Below are 19,531 nucleotides of genomic sequence, written 5' to 3' on the forward strand. Positions count from 1 at the left end.
GTAAGCATAGCCCCTGGCTGATATAAATAACAACATTTATTATACAGTGTTTCTTAAAAGAACCTTTGGTGGGATCCCGAATGTTCCTTTTTAAAGCAATTCATCGGCGTAGTGAAGAGTGCTAAGATTGAATAACGCTGTTTCGTACAGATTTGCCTGGCTTACTGAAGCATCCACAATAAAATCGTCGCCAAGCCACTCATGTCTTGTTGCTACACATGTAAAATGTTCTTTTTAAGATGAAGCTCTTGTTTAATCCGCAGACAACATGGCCTGTTTTACCACCGGGCCGCCAAGGCAGATTTGTTTTGCTGTCTTTTATCGAATACAAAGGCCTCTCAGTAAGAGAGATAATTTACAAATCTGACTTTTTTTTTTTGACGAAATGTGCACGAGCAAAATTAAAACGAGAAAAGCTGCAAAGAAACGTAGTGCTCTGTAACTGTGACTCGAATGATCCCATGTTCATGTTACACACTGATGATGTTCACATGTTCAACAACCACTTATAACTCTTACATCATTCTTGGAAGAAAAATATCGTCTGAGAAAAATTTACAATTCCTCTTAGCACTGCCGCAGTGTTTAGTTACCAAGTCCATTCAACTCCATTGCTTCCATTTTCGCAGCGCAAACACTGTGGCCTCCCATGCAGACGTTCATTGGCTCGTCAAGTCACGCACTCCTCCTCACGTGACTTGCGTGGAGTGCGTGACGTGCGAGCCAATAACGTCTACTTAGGAGGCTACTAAGACTGTAGACCGCGAACAGTTGTCCTCTTTTCCTGAGTGTTATCGGCTAATTTTCTTCTCTTTTCTTCTGTTTACTTCTGCTTTATCTTTTCAAAGCTGCTTCTCATAAAATTGTCCAAATCTGCCAGGTCTTCCACGGCTGTTTGCACCATTTTACTAAACAGCTCCGGTAATATTTCGTCCAATTTCTTTTTCTTCCTTTCTGTAAGCATGGCAGTGTGCGCGATCTCCTTCATGTAATTCACAGCAAATGTCCTTCTGTCTTCTGCATCCTGCAACAACAGACCAAAGAGTTGTTAACTTAAAATGACTGGAAAAACAAAATAAATGTTTTCAACAAATCTACGAGATTCAAAACGACTGGGAGGGCCACCATCCCCTTTGCAATTCCAATTTTAATTCGATCCGGAAAGTGTCCCCATTTAGTGTGCTGTTTTAAACATCTTTCAAAAACTCATTAATAATTCATAAGCCCATTGACCTATCAAATCGTCGATAAAACATCACGTGCAGTGAATTTTAAAACCCGATAAAACCTCCTCCTTATTAGTATGCGATGTTTAATGTTTTTCTCGTATGCTAATTTCCAACGTTCACAAGAGCATCATTGTTATGAACTCTCTTGACACACGCTTTTCCAGGAATGTTCTTGAACCGTTCAAAAAAACACGTAGCACGTGTTTTATCGGGTCAAAAACCAAACTGCTTATTCCAGGCCTAAGGAATGCGGAGATAAGTGAAAGGCGTGAGAGAAACTCTGGAAGAAATTCCAAAGAAAAATGAAATTAATTTTTCTAAACATCTACTATTAAAAACACCATTTGCTAAAAGTAAACAAAAAGACGAATGGGTTGTAAATAATTGTTTTTGGAAATACAACGTCATATACACCCGGACTCAGCCATAGCCCTTGATCAGTTTGCTTAAAAATTGACTGACAATTGATTTATATCAACGCACTGAAATTGGATTTTGAAGATCCATCCTTTTCTTCGGTTATTTGTTAAAGTTTTTCATTCAGTCCAACTAAAGAATTCATTTCTGACCACTACCTGCAAGAAACACTTACAAGAAGAGAGGGCTTATTACAACTTATCTAGCAAACCTGGCTATGAGTCCTTTGTGAGTTGACTGGCCAATACTGCAGACCTGCTCGGCTGACAGATTCATTGGAAAGAGTCCTATCGTGCATAAAAAAGAAGTAGTAAAATCAGGCTCACGGCACTGCTTGGAAAAAACTCAGCCAAAGATGTCCATGGTTGTTTTAAATATGTAATTTTAAATAGAAGAAAGATCCTCGCAGTTATTTACACAAAAAAAGTTCAGGCTTGAAAGGGATTCGAACCCATGACCTCTGCGATGCCGTTGCAGGGCTCTATCAATTGAGCTATCAAGCCAACTGGGAGCTGGTCATAAATTTGCGAGTTCGTAAAATACCCGTGAAGGATGAATAAATGAAAATTTTAATACGTTAATTCTGCGGACTGATAACTCCAAGGCACGGGATTGATTACCTTTCGTGTTTTCCTGGCTCTGCTTTTTTATTCTTATCTGCATCAAGAACTTGTTTCCGTCTGAAATTAAACGAGAACGTAGTCAGTCTTATCTGTGATGGCAAACTTTACATGTTCATCAATGTACAGAAACACTGTTCATCCACTCTTAGGCCCCGTTTATATGGAGAAAAGTTGTCTCGGGAAAGAGGGTCACCCTCCCAGCCGAGTCAACTTCAGCGAGCGTTTATATGAGAAAAAAGTTGACCCCTTTGCCCGAGCCAACAGCGCTCGCACATGCTCTGATTGTCTCGCCTCGACGAAGTTGACCCGGCTGGGCGAGCCAAAGTGTTTATATGGAGAAAAATTGGCCCCGCTAGGAGGGTGACCCTACCATCGAAGAAGGGTGGCCCGGCTGGGCGGGTCACCCTTCCAGCCGAGCCAACTTTTTGTTTCTCATGTAAACGGTTCGCCCAGTTTTGTAAGGAAATGTAGAAAAAGTTGGCTCGCTCAGGGTATCTCGGGTAGGCAAGTGACCCTTCTACCCGGGACAGCTTTTCTCCATATAAACGGGGCCTTGGATAACCGGCAGTTTTCTGTTCTTGGCTTGGGCCCTGTTGTTCGAAAGCCGTTTAACACTATATAATAATAAAGGATATTGTTTGTGCCAGGGTTCCTAATTTCAATCCAAATGGTCTCTCCACTCGATTAACCTTACAGCTATTTGGATTGTCCAAACCTCTTACCAAATTTTTAAGTCCAGCTTTTGATTGCTGTTTAGTTTATTGCATTATCCTGTTGTCAAAAGCCAAAAGTTAAATAAATAAACTACTACTACTACTACTACTACTACTACTACTACTACTACTACTACTACTACTACTACTACTACTACTACTACTACTACTACTGCTACTGCTACTGCTACTGCTACTGCTACTGCTACTGCTACTGCTACTGCTACTGCTACTGCTACTGCTACTGCTACTGCTACTGCTACTGCTACTACTACTACTACTACTAATAATAATAATAATAATAATAATAATAATAATAATAAAGTAATAATAAACTAATTCCCGATTAAAATTAACCGCGGTTTTCATCTTGCTCGTTAATAATTGATTTCAAAAGCTTATTTTAAGCGAATGGTGAAGAAAAGTCTAAGTCAAAACTAAGGAAAACAAATCTTGTGGAAGAGCCTTCATTGATTAAACATAAACCAACCTTGAATCTCCTAACATAGTAAGCAGTCTGGACTGAGGAAGCTGAGATGTGGTAATGTGAGCCAGCGTTCCAAACAGTTTCTCAGCGTTCACATTGTCTTCAGCCGTCATCTGGTAAAAACAAACAAACAAAAACAATCAGATAAGAAATCAACACTTCGGAGTAAAACACCTTTCGATCAAGATGTATAATATTGATGTCAACAAAAAGAGAGAAAATGCCACCTTGTACGAAATTACGCTAAACTCAACATAAAAACCAACCTCAATATCGTTAATTTTTCGGAGTGAAAAGTGAGCCAACCGGAAAAGTACGTAAGGTCTCCAGAGAGTGAATGACGTCACGGGATTTCCCTCATTACTGATGCTCAGGTGATCAAGTCTTCTTAGCAGAGACAAAGAATTGATTTGTTGTAGGGCGTTGATATTCGTCTCTGTGAAACTAAGTCCCTGTAGAGAAAGAAAAGGGTGTCACTCTTTCAGGTTACAGACCATAGTTAATTGAAGGACTGGTTAGAAAATCTTGGCATGAAAACAATGGTGCTGCAATTTATGTTGGAAGGGCCGCGACCCTGCACAATCCTTTGTTTTAACGTTCACACCACAGTTGAATATTCTAACAAAAACGTTTCGATTTGTAAGTTGCTCCAACATATTCCAAATTCTATTGTTGTTTGTGCACGGTCAAGGCCAAAAGGCAAACAAAAACATATAACAACCTGACGTTTGACAGGTTTCATAACCATTGCCTTTAATTATCTATGTACAGACCAAGTGATAAATATTCACCATGTTGCAATTGTCTTCCTCTGGATGTGTTTCAAGCTACGTTTTGTTAGATGTTTAACCCTTTCAGCCCTGACAGTGATCAGCATTAAATTTCTCCTTCTTATATCAAATCTTATTCAGTCCCTGAGGTCATGAGAATTAATGATATGATCACCCGAAGTGAATGTTCCTAATATTTTAATAACTTCTCACCAGTAATATTGGTTTTATGAATACTTCAGTCTAACACTGTGTTGTAACTTGACTTTCGACACACACCTCACTCGCTTTCCTGGCTTTTTCTGTTAATGATGTTCTCACCAGTACTTTTAGAAGAAAAGTGTAAGGACAGGATAAGAGAATTTGTTCTTTGATCTTAGAGTTTAAGGATTAAAAGCAAGAGTATAGAGCAAAAATTCACCTTCCAAATCGGCACTCTAAATCCCGACGGAATCAACGAACGCTTTTCATTCGACTTGTCTCGTTATCATGCACCCACCAATAGCGTTGCTCTACTGCGCACTACATAAACCACACACAACCCACAATTCCTTGATTCTCTGAGTTCTGATCAGTTCTCACCAATCACCATAATCATTCAGTCTTTTCCTAGCTCCTAACTGTGACCCATTTTCACTCCTATCTTCCATCGCTTATTTATAAAGGAGACAGCCTGCAATGCGTTTCCGGGGTAACGAGAGTGCCAGAACCTTGGTTAATCGTAGCCGCCATGTTGGATTTTCAGAAATCTCAGGGCGCCTTATATCCACCCCCTTGGTCATACTTTCTACTCTCCTCAATCTTCCTCTGCTTTTAAAATCCAAGATGGCGGCTATAGCAATCAACCAAATTGCAGGCTACAAAGGGGAGTTCAGTTAATGGTTATTGATCATGTTTGCTTGGGATACTCACCACCAGGGAAGGAAAGCGAGCTCTGATCTTGTACAACTGAGGAACAATGTTGTCAAAGTCGATAAATTTGAAGGAAATAGCGCTCACAGCCTGCACGGCCTGGCTACCCCAGTTACGATCCAGCGCGTCCAAGGAGCCTGGGCCATACAGATAAAGCGTGTCATTGTCCAGCTCAGCCAGGTGACAAATACTCAGGGGGGAGGGGACAGCATCCCTGGTACTGAATCAAACACACATCAGTAAATACTTGTATTTGTTAATAAATCAAAGGATGTCTATGGAAGGCTCCAATGTGTCACTTGAAACAGCATTTAATTTTGTGTTAAGTAACCTCCACGAGAAGCATTACCAGCAAAGCAAAACTCCTCTTAATTATATTAACAAACCAATGAGTAAGCTTTCTTCCAACTAAAGATGGATTTTACTTTATGGGAAGTTCCTACGGCACTTTACATGCAACAATCGCCGTGGTGAACATGCCATCAGTTGATTTCTAAGCTAAATCTGTGATCACCTTGTTGAGAAAAATGCAAATCATCCCCAAATAGACTTGATCAAAAGTAAAGCAATAAAACAGGCCGAGAAAACGATAAATCACAGGTAGGCGCATTTATTTGTCCATTGCTGTAAAAAAAAGATAGAAAAATTCCTTTGATATGCTAACAACTCTCCCATGTCATTGTGTATGTCCAGACGTCCTGTTACAAGTCACATGTACATAATGTAAGAAAAACAGATGTTTCAAAACTTTTCCCAAATCACTTACACCACACTATCGGAGGGTTCAGGGGCCGAGACCATTCTATCTGCAGTGGAGGCCTGGGTTCCACCATCTGACATTTTTGCTGAACTCTGAGAGTCAGACTTTAAGCTGCAAAAACGAAAGGCAGAGAGATAGTGTCAAAAAAGAGGGAATATCACCATTACACCTTGAACCTTCTCTTTTACTGCAGAGTTCACATATTTTCCTATTGACGTTTCTAAAGTTCACTTTGACTCAGTAGACCTGCGCGTTTCAAAGGCTCTATTTCCACTGGACCGTTATAACCTGCAGCTGCATTGCAGCTGCATTTTTAGGGCTGGAAACATTGTTCTGTTGTTCTTTCTTTTGTCCTCTCGACTAACCACGTAAGACGCCGGTTACAAACGGGGGAAGGCCGCCCGCTTGGACCTCCTGCTCTGCAATACACATGTCAGTAAAGCACGTTTGTTTCACGCTAAATGGCATGCGTTTTAGCGGTCTTTACTTTGTGTGCAAACCACCCAGAAATATATTAGCATCCATTCAGAGGTGACTGCCAACTATATAATGGAAGATATAGACATTCCTGATCTTATACAGACCACCTTCTCGTACGAAACGATCGAAACGTGGCACGATAAAAACGAGGCAGCCTCATGTAATCTACTATACACTTGTCCATTTTCAACTATTCATACTCTCCTGCCAAACAAAATTGCACTATATTTCATTGTTTTTTGATTTGTTTTGTTGTTGTTTTGCTCGTTAGAACCGTTATTTAAATTGAAAACACCTTTCCTGAATTCTTGCATAATTTTACATGCACGTCACGGAATCGCGCTTTAATTATTTTCTTAGAAACAAACTAAACAGGTGAACAAGGAAAGATGGTAAACTGTAAGCTCAATAAATGAAATAGAAAAGATGAAAATTAATATTCACCTTATCACGAGCGTATGACAAAGAAAACCTCTGAATCCCCGAAAGGAAGCATGTCATATTTTCTGATTTCTTACGTTTGTTTGTTTCGCAAAATTTGACCTCTAGGAAGCTACAATTTTCGACTTGAGCAAAAAAAAATAGAAAGAAAGAAACATTTCCTTGTTGTCAAGTAGCAAGATTAGCTTTCAAAACTTGTTTTTCTCGCACAGTTGAACCGGACAACTATGTTTTCTCGTTGTTATAGGAAGGTCTATATGGGTTTCGTCTGAAAGCTGAGAGGTCCTGAGACTTGGCCAAACTTTTATCTACCAGTTGCGACCAGCACCTATGAAGCTGAGACCCTTTGTAACTAAAATGAAGTACTTACCCTTCCTTGATCCGAGACACTTCCCACTGCCGCTGTGCATTATTGATAGCAATGCGACGCTTTTCCTAAAAACGAAGTGATGCAATGAGCAACTCTGTGAAAAGGCAACTCTACTGTACAACAATTGACATCAGAAGTACCTTAAGGACGGCTAATTTACTGATTTCCTTCTTTTTCTCTTCTTCTTTTCGCGCCATAACTGAAGCTATTCTTTTCTCTTCTTCCTGAAAACGAAAATAAATAAAACAATTAATCGTGTTTTTGAAAAAATGATCGGGAGACTTGTTCGGCCTTACAATGTACTTCAATTGAAAGGGACTATCAAACGGGTATTATGTTGGTGTTTAGTATCCTGCTAGCAGAGGTAAACACGCCGACTACGCGAAATACTAGAGACGCGGACGACTTCGTATATGCTAAAAGACTTGCTAAAAAGAAACCTCTGCTAGTAGGGTAGGTGTTTGGTCAAAACTGTCCTGAAATTATGACTAAGTAACCCTCACTCATAAATAAAAGTATTTCACAATCTACAGTGCAAAGAAGAAGATTTTGGGTGAATTCGTGGACGGAGAATAAAGCATGCTGAATTAGTTTTCAATGATTATTTTCAAGACCAGCATGGCGATACATGTACACCTATACTTGAAACAGTCCAAAGTTTTTAACTAAGTTGCAATCCATTTCCAACTTGGTCATCCGTAACCAAAGACACTTATTTGAAATAGTTGCGATAAATTAGACTGAAAATATATATTTTAAGTATTCCAATGGTGCAAAGGTGACTTTTTGCAAAGTGTTACATCTTAGGTCTCGCATTTTAATAGTTGTTATTTGAGTGAAATATGTAAAGTTCTCTTACTGATATTCTTTTCATGTCCAGCTGCCTCAGACTTGACAAATGCCTCAGGATGATTTGCTTGTAACTCGTATCAGTTGCAAAAGGATTCCCATCCATGGATAGCTCATTCAGAGAATTGGAGCTTGATAAACATACGACATCATCAAAACTGGAAATCAAAATGAAGAGATCAGTTACTTGACACACGTAACCAGGAGTTCTCATTGAAAACGGTGGAAAACGTAAGGGTGAATGTTGCAGCACTGGCCTGGGCAGTAAGCGTTTCCGTTTGTGTGCGTTTTTCGACGTTTGAGCGCGCGGAAATTGGGTCGAGAGCGAAAAAACGAAGGAGGGGGGAGGGGAGGGAGTTTCCTCCCTCTCTCCTCCCCTCCTCCTCCTCCTTTTTTTTTTTAACCTTGCAGGCTACTGTAGCACTATTAGTAGTAGTAGGCATCCTTTAGTCTCGGGAGACAATGGTGTGCGCCCTGTTGGATCAGTCTTTCTGTTGAGAGCAGCGCCTCATGCGGCTCAGCAGTCCAATCCTAGCATGGCAGTCTCTGCCACAATTGTTGCACGAAAATTTGGATGTTTGGTTTGCGTCCGCGGTTTACTGTCTCTCTTTACGTTGTATCCGTTTGTTCTCCAACTGGAGCTTCCTCCTCTCCTCTCCACTCCTGACACCATCACGTACGGCAAGACGCCAACCGTCTTTGTCATCTCTGAGCTTTTCCCAGCTGTCGGTGTTGATGTCCGTCAGTTTCAGGTCCCGCTTGCAGTCGTCATTATAGCGCAGAGAAGGGCGGCCTACAGAGCGGCATCCCGAGGCTAACTGACTGTACAAGAGGTCCTGTAGCGCTAAAGCCTTGTATTTGAACGATGTTGGCAAAATGCGGTTTTTTGCGGCAACGAATACTCAGTGGAGAAAACAAAAACTAAACAATACTTCTCGCGAAAAACAGATAACCGAGGACAGTGTCTGCGCAAAACCTCGGCTAAAACATTTCGTGAAAATTAAAGTGTTGGGACTCTCTTAAATGCTTTCATACAAGTGACTGTCACTAAATGGAATTGATCTTACCTTGAGATGCAATTAAAACTCAGAAATAGTCTCTGAAGATTTGGCAAGAGATCAACCTCTTCCTGTGGAACAAAACAGATGTCACTGAGAGAACTTTTATTTCTAAACATACACGTCCTTGTTGCTTGCGACAACATCTGGCTTTTTCGCCTGTTGCATGATTCTTGTTTTAGTGTATTTTCGTGGAGGTTGTATTACTTTTCTCGATAGTGTAAAGGAAGCCAAGAAAAATTGGATGTTGTCACATTATGCAAAATGAAATAAGTTTAGAAAATCCGAGGACTAAGTTCATTTGGTTGAAGACATCATTATGCTTCCCTCACAAATGCGTGATTCTTGATTCATTGTACTGTACATCAGCTCGACCAGAACAAAATACTGAATGTTTCCAACATCTATCCTTCTCTACTGCTGCTTTGAATCCACTAGCATTTTGATACTGAGCATTCTGTATGTGAGGGGGAGGACGTAACAGAGAGAGGATGCTTATTCAACGCTCGGACTTCCAAAGGGTGTGACTATCAATGTGCAACTGAAAAGGTCGCCATAAAAAAAAAAAAAAAAAAAAAAAATTATGACAATGTGGGTTGTGTTTGTTGTTGGTTCTCGCCCCTGCTCCGAGGGTTTTTCTCCGGGTACTCCAGTTTTCCTCCCTCCACAAAAACCAACATTTCCAAATTCCAATTCGACCTGGAACGCACGGTCACCTTTGAACGAGTTCCTAGAGATCTCTTTGGTGCTCCGTGCGTAAACGAATAATTACATTTACAATAGAGCTTTTACATACCACAGTGCAGATCTTATTTCTTCTCAAGTTCAGCTCTGCCAGGGCCCTCATCCCACTGACATTACAAACATTGACTATCTCATTGCCGGCCAAGTTCAGCACTCTGAGCTCCGTCAGGTGTCCAATATTCTCAATCTTTACAATCTGTAGGACAAAAATTCTCTTTTATTTCAAAACATTCATTCATTAAGTTTACAGTCGAATCTACTTGATAGTCTTTACACATAAAAGGATCTTCATTAATTAATTTGTAACATTACCTTGTTGCCATGTAGGTCCAACACATCCAGCTTTGTGAGAGATTCTAGGTTACTGATTTTCCTAATCCTGTAATTAATAAAAATACAAATTCATGGATGAAACCAAACTCATTTAACTAAGGTGCATTCAAAGGGTGAAAAGAACAGAGTGTACTGTACATTTTTGGCACCAACAGCAGGGTTTGATCATTATACTGCAGATGTAGGATAAATAATATTATTGTCTGACCCTATATCAAATAAGTAAACAATTTAAGATATCATTCACTGGTCAGTGGTGCACAATAAAATGTTAATTGAAAAAATGTTAAATGATTGATACCAAAATTTTCTTCTCACAGAATGATGAAACACAACTATGTTGTTAAACTTCGCTTAGAAATTGCTACATTTACACTGTACCTTAGAAGAGTAATCAAAAATTTTAACCACGCCCAGAAAGTGTGATTCTGGTCCCTTTCAGCATTTCAATTCAAAATTAATAAAGGGAATTCCAACTGATCACCTTAAGAGAACTGCTGATCCCAATTTTCTATCTACACCTGAATGTGTTCTATCCTCTAAACTCTACAACTGTACTGTCAGTGTTGCTGCCCTTCAATGCAGTATGCAAAGTCACTAAGTGCAGTGTACAATCTATCCCCATGGGTCTTTTAAGAGCATTAAATAATGAATGAACAAGTACAATGTGTAAATTTGCATGAAATATGAGGGCAACCACAAACTCTGTGGCCTGTGTGCTTTGAAACACACACCACCTGGCAGACAGAACACGATTACAGTACTCCAAGCCTTCTAGATAATATTTATACATGTACTGAGCAGTAGCATATGACCCTTCCCCCTAGCCTGCGAACGCAGATGTATTTCTGGCTGTCGCTTCTCTCAGAAGTGACAGCTGGAAATACATCTGTATTCACAGGCTACCCTCCCCCCCCCCCAAACCTTCCCCTCTCTTCCCTCACTAGAAGCGAAAACACAAGAAATGAGCAGTCAACACAATCAAAGATTTGTAGGTATTGACCCTTGTCAAGTTGACTGCTTTACATGTAGGTAATCATGCCAATTTACAACCCCACATTATTACGAACAGTAACATCAAGAATCTGCCCCTGGTATTGCTTGTCATCATTTACCTGTTTTTTCCCAACATAAGGACTCGCAGAGATCGCAAGGCAGACAGGCCTGATATCTCTTCTATCTGATTATCATAGAAATCCAGAAAAATCAGCCTCTTGAGATTCTCAAGATGAGAAATTCGGCTGATTAGATTATGCTGAAAGTTCAGCAGTCTCAGGTAATCTTCTCCTTCAAGAATAGGACAGGTTGTCAGTCTTCTCCTATAAAACAGAATAAAAAATTTAGTGAAGCCTGCCAACTGGCAAGAGTTTCTCATGTCAAGAATACTAAATTATTGTCCAATTTTTCCTTTCCCTTACTGTTTGCCATACTCTATTGGCTCTATTGGTTCCCTGTATAGACTTAGCCTGGCTAAAACTGGTTGCAAAAGATAATGGTGAAGAAGTACTTGCCAAAATTAGCAAGATATGGTTGAGAATGTATAAAATAGTTGATGTCAGTTCTCAGTCCACCAAATTCTTTTTGAATGATGTTGATATTACTAGGCTTAAAGGGCCGGGGCAGTGTCACCTAATTTTAGTGTCACTTATTTGAATAACCAAAACAAAAACATTTTGTACCAGTGGAAACGTTAAAATGGTTCAGTTTTGTTAACAATTACCCTACTAGTGCAAAGAAACTACATTGAAGTATTTCTTATATTTGGCGGCAGATGGCCAGGATTGAAATACTGTAGAACGCAACACAAACAAATTGGCCCATCTTGACAAGTTCTTCCTGTGTATTTTGGAGAAATTGCCAAACAGCTGATGATAGTTTGATACTTGTAAAAATGCATACACTGTGAATCATTAGAATATACTGTACCTGTCCAGGTTAAGTCTGTCAGGGTTAGCCTGTCTCTCTTCAGGGAGTCTGTAAACAATGGGTACACCAGGTGCTGATGGTGATTCAGCAAATATGACCCTATCGCCTGTGTGACAAGAATTTAACAAATAAGTCTCAAATCAGTATTTTCATCATTGTGAGAAAATATTACACTGTAGTAATGTTTTTTAAAGCAGTTACATCTCATTATTATGTAACAAATGGTCTAACAAAAACAAACAACAAACAACAATTTATTTGAAAAAAAAAAAACAACAACAGAATGAATGGTTTGTACTGCAAATAGTCACAAAACTAATCGAGGCAGGACAAGACGAATGCAGGAATACTTTAGAAAAACCAAGAAAATTAACAAGAACTTACAAAAACAGACATGCAAAAACTTTATGTAATAAAAGATTTAAAGCATTTTACATTAGTTTACAAAATAATTTAAAGTAATAATTACATGTAAATGGAACAATTATTTAGTTAGTCCTACATGGGCAATACTAGATGTCATACTAATGATGCTCATACACTCGATATAAATGCTTGACAGCGGTCAACAACAAACAGCCGATCAATGGACATGCAGCTTGACCACCAGTTTTCAGTTTTTTGCAATGCCCATTGAAATCAACAATGACCTTTCCACAATAGAAAAAACAATAGCCTAGCTCATACATACTACTTAATGAGACAAACGCGTATAAGTATATACGCGTATGCGTATATGTCAATGCGCGTATAAGTATATACGCATACGCGTATTATACGCGTTTTACGCGCATATTTTGGTTCGCTTATTTCTGAGCTGCACTGTATCATAGTGATTTAAAAAAATCCCTTAACACATTAATGTCTTGCAGTACTGTATGTTTACCTTGACTATAACTTCTCATCATTACATACAGACTTAAGGATTTGGGGCTTGCAAATTTCCATTCCTCAACAATGATTCAATTTTTCATTGCTTTTAAAGCTTCAGTCATTATTTTATCATACACATTGGGCTAGCATGCACTAAATATTATACCGCCAATCAACAAAAGGTCCTAATTCAGGACACTTCAATATCCATTGATTTTGAAAGCTTCATTATTTTATCATTATGGAGCTCACTGGGCTAGTGTGCACTAAGTGTTAGGTACCACCATCTGACAAAAAGTCCTGATTTGAAAATTAATCATAAATAAAACAAAATTGTCAAATCTGATTGGCTATCAGCAGCCAAGTTTTGAGCATTAATAGGACAGTGTACAGTGTACATGCCACGCCTTAGTAATTGGACAGCACACGCCATTGCGCTCGCTGTAATAGGACAGTTGCACCTGACCAGCATATTTGAATAAATAAAACTAGAACTTTGTTTATTTGTCACAGCTATTTGTTCTCAGAAATTGTAATGGTAACTGGCTCACGCTGTTGCGGAATCCCTGCCACTTTCCTTTGTTACTTTGTTTAATTACCTGAATGTATTTACATTGTGTTGGTGAAGCTGATAACATAAAATAAATAAATAAATAATTTTTGATAACAGGAGTTTGTGTTGTCCAATTTGGTCTGTAATCATACTATGCAAAAGTCCAATTTGGTTAATCACTTGTAAATTGATTACAAACCGAATTGGACTCCACTCAGTCCTATTACCATTATACAGCTGTAAATAATGATTATCAGGCCCAGAAACTTTCAACAAACAAGCCTCAAGTCAATTAAAAAAAAAGATCAATGATGCATTACTCACCAGGTAAGAAAACTTGTGTTTTACCCCTGGATTGTGACTGTGATCCAGCACTAAATGATTGCCGTCCTTGTAGGCTGTCATCATATACACTTTCCTGGGTCATTTTGCCAAGGCTTGCAGTAATGCCTGTTGCTGTTTGGTCTGTCACATATGCCGGAGCTGGTTGTAATACCTGACGCTGCACCTTATGAAGTTCTCGGAAAGATGGGGTGGCATAATTCTGCTTAGACTCTTGACCGGCATCAATACTTGAATGGGAGTACTCTGAAAATTATGATTATATAGAATTGTCACAGTATTAAAGTGAACACACATGGAAAGGTACATCATCAGCAATCTGGCTATCTCTCCCTCTCTTCCATGAAAAGAGCATGATACAATTCTCAGACAGATTAGCACATGCAGCTGGGTGGAAGGTGGACATTAATCCTTTAATCCCTAATATCAAAAAACAAAATTCTCCTTTCTTGTCACCATCCTTTTTTAACAAAACTACTGGGGAGAAGTTATTAACATATCAAGAAACTTAACCTTGGGTGATCATAACCTTAATTCTCATGACCTCAGGGCTTGAATAATCATTGATATTACAAGGACAAATTTTATGCTGATCACTGTTAGGGCTTAAAGGGTTAAAATAACTGCATGATGTACTGTATCATGCATTCACTCATTCCTTTTTCTCCTCCATCAAAGAACAGGGATTGATGAAGGGTTAGGAGAGGTGACAGAGTGTCACCTGATAGCTTGGTTTGTCTTGGATTTTTCCAATTTGATGCCATGTCTCTGTTATTCTATTCTATCTATTCTGGTTCTTCCCTGATAAGGCAAGTCCTGAGCTTTTCTTTTCTCACTGCTTCTCACCTAGCCATCCATGTACAGCCATACTGCATACGCATGGGGGGCGGGAAAGAAGAAGGGTATAGAGGGACAAAGGATGAAGGGGTGGGGATACATTGTCACTTAAGGATCTTGTCAATCTTACAAACTTGTCTTTTGTGTAGGATTTTGAGCATGGATTTGATGTTGATCCTGGCCCACTGTTTGTTATTCAACCCCCGAGATCATGAGAGTTAAGGATATGATCACCCAAGGTGAATTTTGTTGATATTTTAATAACTTCTTCCCAGTCCTTCGATATAAAGGGTTAAAGGGTTAACGTGACCAAGCACCTGAACATCAGTGAGATAAAAACACTGAGTATAGAAAAAAAGTTTGTTTATGGTAAAATTATGGCCCAAACACGGGGAAATTTAGCATGCTTACGTAAAATAGAAGGGGGACGTTCAATGTCTTGAGGAGCCTGAGGTGATATGGTATGACGATACTTTGTGCCATTGTCAATCCTGGTGTTTGATGATGGTCTTGTCAGAGGACCAGATACATTTGGCTTCCATTCAGGAACTCCCTACATATTTCAGAAGAAAGAGTCCAAATTGTAGTCAGTCTATATAACATACATGTAAACCGTAAGACAAAATTTCTTCAATTTCTTTATAAAATTTAACAAATCGAATGTGGTTTGGCGTTGTCTGTACTCTTATCTACAACGATATTCATCATCAGAGTGGTCAAAATGCTGTGCGCCTCGTGAGTCCACAACAAATTTTGACCACTGTGATGACGAATATCGTTGTCGCTAAGAGTACAGACAACGCTAAACCACATTTGATTTGTTTTTTACCCCACTATCAACGTCAAAGAAAATTTTTACAATAAGTGTCAAAATTTCTGCGCGCTGATTGACGAAAGCAGCGTTGTCTAGACTCTTATCGACAACAGAAAATTAGCCAATCAGATTGTGAGATTAGAAACAGAACTTTGTGGTAAAATTCTTTATTGATGATTGATGTAAGGAACTAGCATTAGTAAAGTGTGCTTACATCAGCCTGTTCAGGTCCAAGAAGGATGGAGGAGAAAGCAAAGCAACAGGGTTTGGGCGAGGGGTAGGGGGGGGGGGGGGTGGTCAAAGTCATGTTAACTTAGAAAAATGTAATAGTCCTTCAAACTAAGGTCCAGTCCATCATGCTAGCTGCAAATTCTACAACAAAAGAAAAACAGCTGAACACTCAATGGTCAAGCTTGATTTCTGTTGATATGTTTTTAGTAATGCAGTCTAAAAAATTATAACCATTTTGAAGGAAAACTTGGTCTTCAATTAATTTTATATACATCTAACTGCTTATATATAATTGTGGCAAGATATATACACGTACTCAACAAACAAGTCTTGAAACTGATTAATGTTATTGTTAAGTAGACTTTTAGAAAAGTCAGTTTGAGTTTTGTTCAAGATAAGGAATGTGTTGTTCCAGAAAATAACCAGACCCCTCCCCTCCCATGGAAGGTTTTTTTGGTTTGGACCCCTCACACCACCCCTATGGAAATTGCAGTTTGAGTTTAAGAGCCAACTCCCCCTTGGAATTTCCAATGGATATTTTCTAAACTAAGTTAAAATTAGATAAGTCACAAACATGTAGGGGGTTAAATCAAGCTTTGACAATATTATAAGGCCTTCGTTTTGAGGGGAAAGACTGAAACAAAGCAATAATTATTCATTGGAATCAATGTTGCGCTAATTGGATGAAACACAGAAACCTTTTTGACTGTTACTACCTCTTTGCATCTGTGCAATGCTGCAAGGATAATGCCCTGGGGTATTGTCTAAGACATTTTCTCAACATTCGACCAATAGGTAAAGTTGTACTATAAACTAAATGTAACAACAAAACATGGCAAACTGCTAGCCATGAATAGACCTTACAAAATGAGGACCAATCCAGTGAATGGAGTGTGAGCTCATAATTTAAAAAGGATGCTATCAAGCGTCTAATAGCTTCCACGGTTACCAGTAAAACATACCCACTAAACAAGTAATAATTCCGTGAGTGTTGAAGGAAACCTCCACTCTCGAAACATGTTAATGTTACATTATTGAAAATACAATTTCCTTTGAAATTTCATTGGAAATCATGGAAATAATATTTCAGTGTCAGAAAAAACATAATTTGATTATCGGCTATTTTCGCTTTTAAATTTCCCGCGCGCTGCCATCTTGGATTTCATGACGTAATAAGGTTTCTCAATTGTTTTACACAAAAGAACTTCTGCTGAATAACAATAGCGGCAACCATTACACGTCATCAAATTCAAAATGGCTGCCCCCAGGAAATTTAAAAGCGAAAGTTGTCGATAATCATATCTAATTTTTAACACACTTGAATGTCATTTCTACGTTTTAGACAAATGTTTAGAATTTAGACACTATTTCCAACGCTTACCCGTCAATTTGTTGTGAGAGTAGAGGTTCCCTTTAAAGTCTGACACCTTTTACTCATTTGAGCCTCTGTCATTTATCAATAAGTTAGCAGTTCAAGCTCCCCGGGAGTTCACAGCTGAATAACCAAGTGAATCCAGGTCCATTGCTTTACTCGTTTTTTTGCATTCACTCGTAAAAGTACATGCATGTAATGTGTAATCAATTTGTGAAAGCTTGATTCAGCATTCCATATCAAAAAAAGAGGTTGAAGGTTGAATTGAACAGTGACATTAATTAATATCATCGTTTTATGCATCTATCCAAGTTTGGAGATTTAATAATAAAATAAACTTTAGTGGTAATAATTTATAAGCTTTCAATAAGCTCAATTTGTCACCAACCTGTTTTCCGTGAGGTCTTTCGATCACTGGCGTGGCTTGAGCTTGCAAACTATACTGTAAGCCAAAGTTTGCACCCTGGAGAAAATTTTAAACAAAACCGGCGCATAAATTGTAAGAAAAGGAAATCTGCTACACTGTAATAGGACTGAAATAAACTAAACACTCACATCCCTAGCAACCACTCTTCCTGTCTTGGCCGCTCTACTGGGGTGATGGTACATATCTTTTGTACAGAAATAAACAGTCTTGCAACATCAACGAAAGAGAGAGAAGGCTAATCATTTTCTATGGCCATTAGAACGGTTCCTTATTTGTATACAGTAACACTGAATAACGGAATTTAGGTTTTCAACAACATAACCTGACCGCCATCTTTAATTTTACCGCTACTAACCGCTGACCTTTTGCTCGAGTTTCCACTGTGCACAGCGATCTCCAGACTATCTATTCTTACAAAGATAATTGTCTGGTTTATTATTATTATTATTATTATTATTATTATTATTATTATTATTATTATTATTATTATTATTATTTAAAAGGATCATAAAGCCGTTTTATATACGAACGAGAAGGCCAATTTAATGTTCCTGTGCGGATTAATTACGGACTCACAAAATTACCAGCTCCCTGTTGGTTTGATAACGTTAACTCAGTGGGGGAAAGATTACCGTAGAGCCCCATACATAAATTATACATGCACCACTGTCATACTAACCCTCAACGAAAAACGGTGAGCATAAATAAAGCTTGAGTTGATAAATGTATACACATTGTATTCATAATTTAATACTGGCTTTAAGTGTATGGGGCTGTGCAGAAATCTTGCCCTCAGTTGTGGGACTGCACCGGTATCGCAGACGCTATGAATACCTGTTCAAGCTGAAATCTTTTCAGGCTTTTCTTTCTCGGGTATCCACCCATGAAACACCCGTTTTAATACGATGTCCTCTGGATAAAAACGAAGAAGAGGGCTCTTGAAATTTCATATATTCACTCAAATTTATGCAGGGATTTTATTGTTGTTTAGACGCGAGCTTGAGACTTCCCTGATTGAATACTTGGGTTAGAGTTTTGTTTTTGTTGCTTTGATTCCTGTATTTGTATATATAATTTTGCTCCTCCGAAGACGAAAGCAATTGAGTTTTTTGAGCTGACACTTTGCCAAAGAAAGCTCAGTGCAAATTTTCTTAACGACTAAATCTGAATTTCTGAGACGATTAATGTTATCCGAACAGATATCCTTTGAAAAAAAAAACCTTGGGTGCCCCTAATCATATAAGAGAAATCTTAAATCATACTTTTTTGTTTATTTGTCAATTTTCTCCGAAGAAATCTTTTGTTTCCTGACATACACTCTTTTTTTATATAAGAATATTGTTTTTCTGGCCCAGGCTGAATGTTCTTATTTTTTTGCCGATGTTAGGCTGAAAATATTCTTGTGAATATTCTTAGATTATAGCGTATGACATACCGTGATGTATTACATGCACTGTTCATCGAACTGTCATTAGCATCGAACACTTGGCTAGTGCAGGTTTTTATCGTTTTATTGGCCAGTTTTGACGTTTAGAGAAAGGAAGAATTTTATATGGTTTAGTTCAAAACATATGATTGTATTGTATTTACAAATTTTCAACACTCAAAATTACATTCTTTTCAAAATCTCAGCCTCGGGTTTATGCATCAGTCAATTCCAGCTGTGCCCACCGCCATGATCTACATACACCTTCTCTGGTCTTCCTTTCATTGGAATGAACCTCCTCAGACGCAAAATGAATTCTTGGGTTTTAATGATCGAAACAGGGAACTGCCATGGAGCACAATGTATGCTTTGCCTTCGACTTTCCATCTCATGTTGCCTGTATTTGTGCCGCCCCCTTTTTGAGATTCCGACCAATTTTGTGCGCAACAGACCACGTATGCAACCGTCTAATTGCCTTTGTCACCCGTTCTTCCAGGAGAAATAATAATAATAAGTTGAACCAGCTTCTTGTTGAAAACAAAAT

The 19,531-nt window shown here is 38.6% G+C and overlaps 1 protein-coding gene across 1 annotated transcript; it reads right to left on the reverse strand.

Moving 5' to 3' along the window:
* Window positions 1–379: 379 nt before the first annotated feature.
* On the reverse strand, window positions 380–17,914 carry LOC146489866 (leucine-rich repeat-containing protein 49-like). Its single transcript, XM_085111757.1, has 19 exons — window positions 17,690–17,914; window positions 17,523–17,597; window positions 15,129–15,270; window positions 13,863–14,126; window positions 12,113–12,218; window positions 11,302–11,505; window positions 10,166–10,232; window positions 9,906–10,049; window positions 9,119–9,180; window positions 8,062–8,209; window positions 7,343–7,426; window positions 7,203–7,267; window positions 5,918–6,022; window positions 5,152–5,371; window positions 3,736–3,921; window positions 3,473–3,582; window positions 2,267–2,326; window positions 1,858–1,933; window positions 380–1,024 (listed from the first exon to the last, which is right to left on the reverse strand). The coding sequence occupies exons 1-19, from the start codon at window positions 17,741–17,743 to the stop codon at window positions 824–826; spliced, it is 2,373 nt and encodes a 790-aa protein (XP_084967883.1). The 5' UTR covers window positions 17,744–17,914; the 3' UTR covers window positions 380–823.
* Window positions 17,915–19,531: the final 1,617 nt, after the last annotated feature.

This window comes from Pavona decussata, unplaced genomic scaffold, assembly GCF_977016875.1.
Source record: "Pavona decussata unplaced genomic scaffold, jaPavDecu1.1 SCAFFOLD_2, whole genome shotgun sequence".
NCBI lineage: Eukaryota > Metazoa > Cnidaria > Anthozoa > Scleractinia > Agariciidae > Pavona > Pavona decussata.

Bases quoted from the DNA above. Each gene is read 5' to 3' on its own strand.
- LOC146489866 (XM_085111757.1), bottom strand. From the start codon at position 17,743: ATGTACCATCACCCCAGTAGAGCGGCCAAGACAGGAAGAGTGGTTGCT. The intron at 14,127-15,128 runs GTAAGCATGCTA...CATAATTTTCAG, and splicing joins ACGTCCCCCTTCTATTTTAC to AGTACTCCCATTCAAGTATT. The intron at 12,219-13,862 runs GTGAGTAATGCA...CTTGTCACACAG, and splicing joins AACACAAGTTTTCTTACCTG to GCGATAGGGTCATATTTGCT.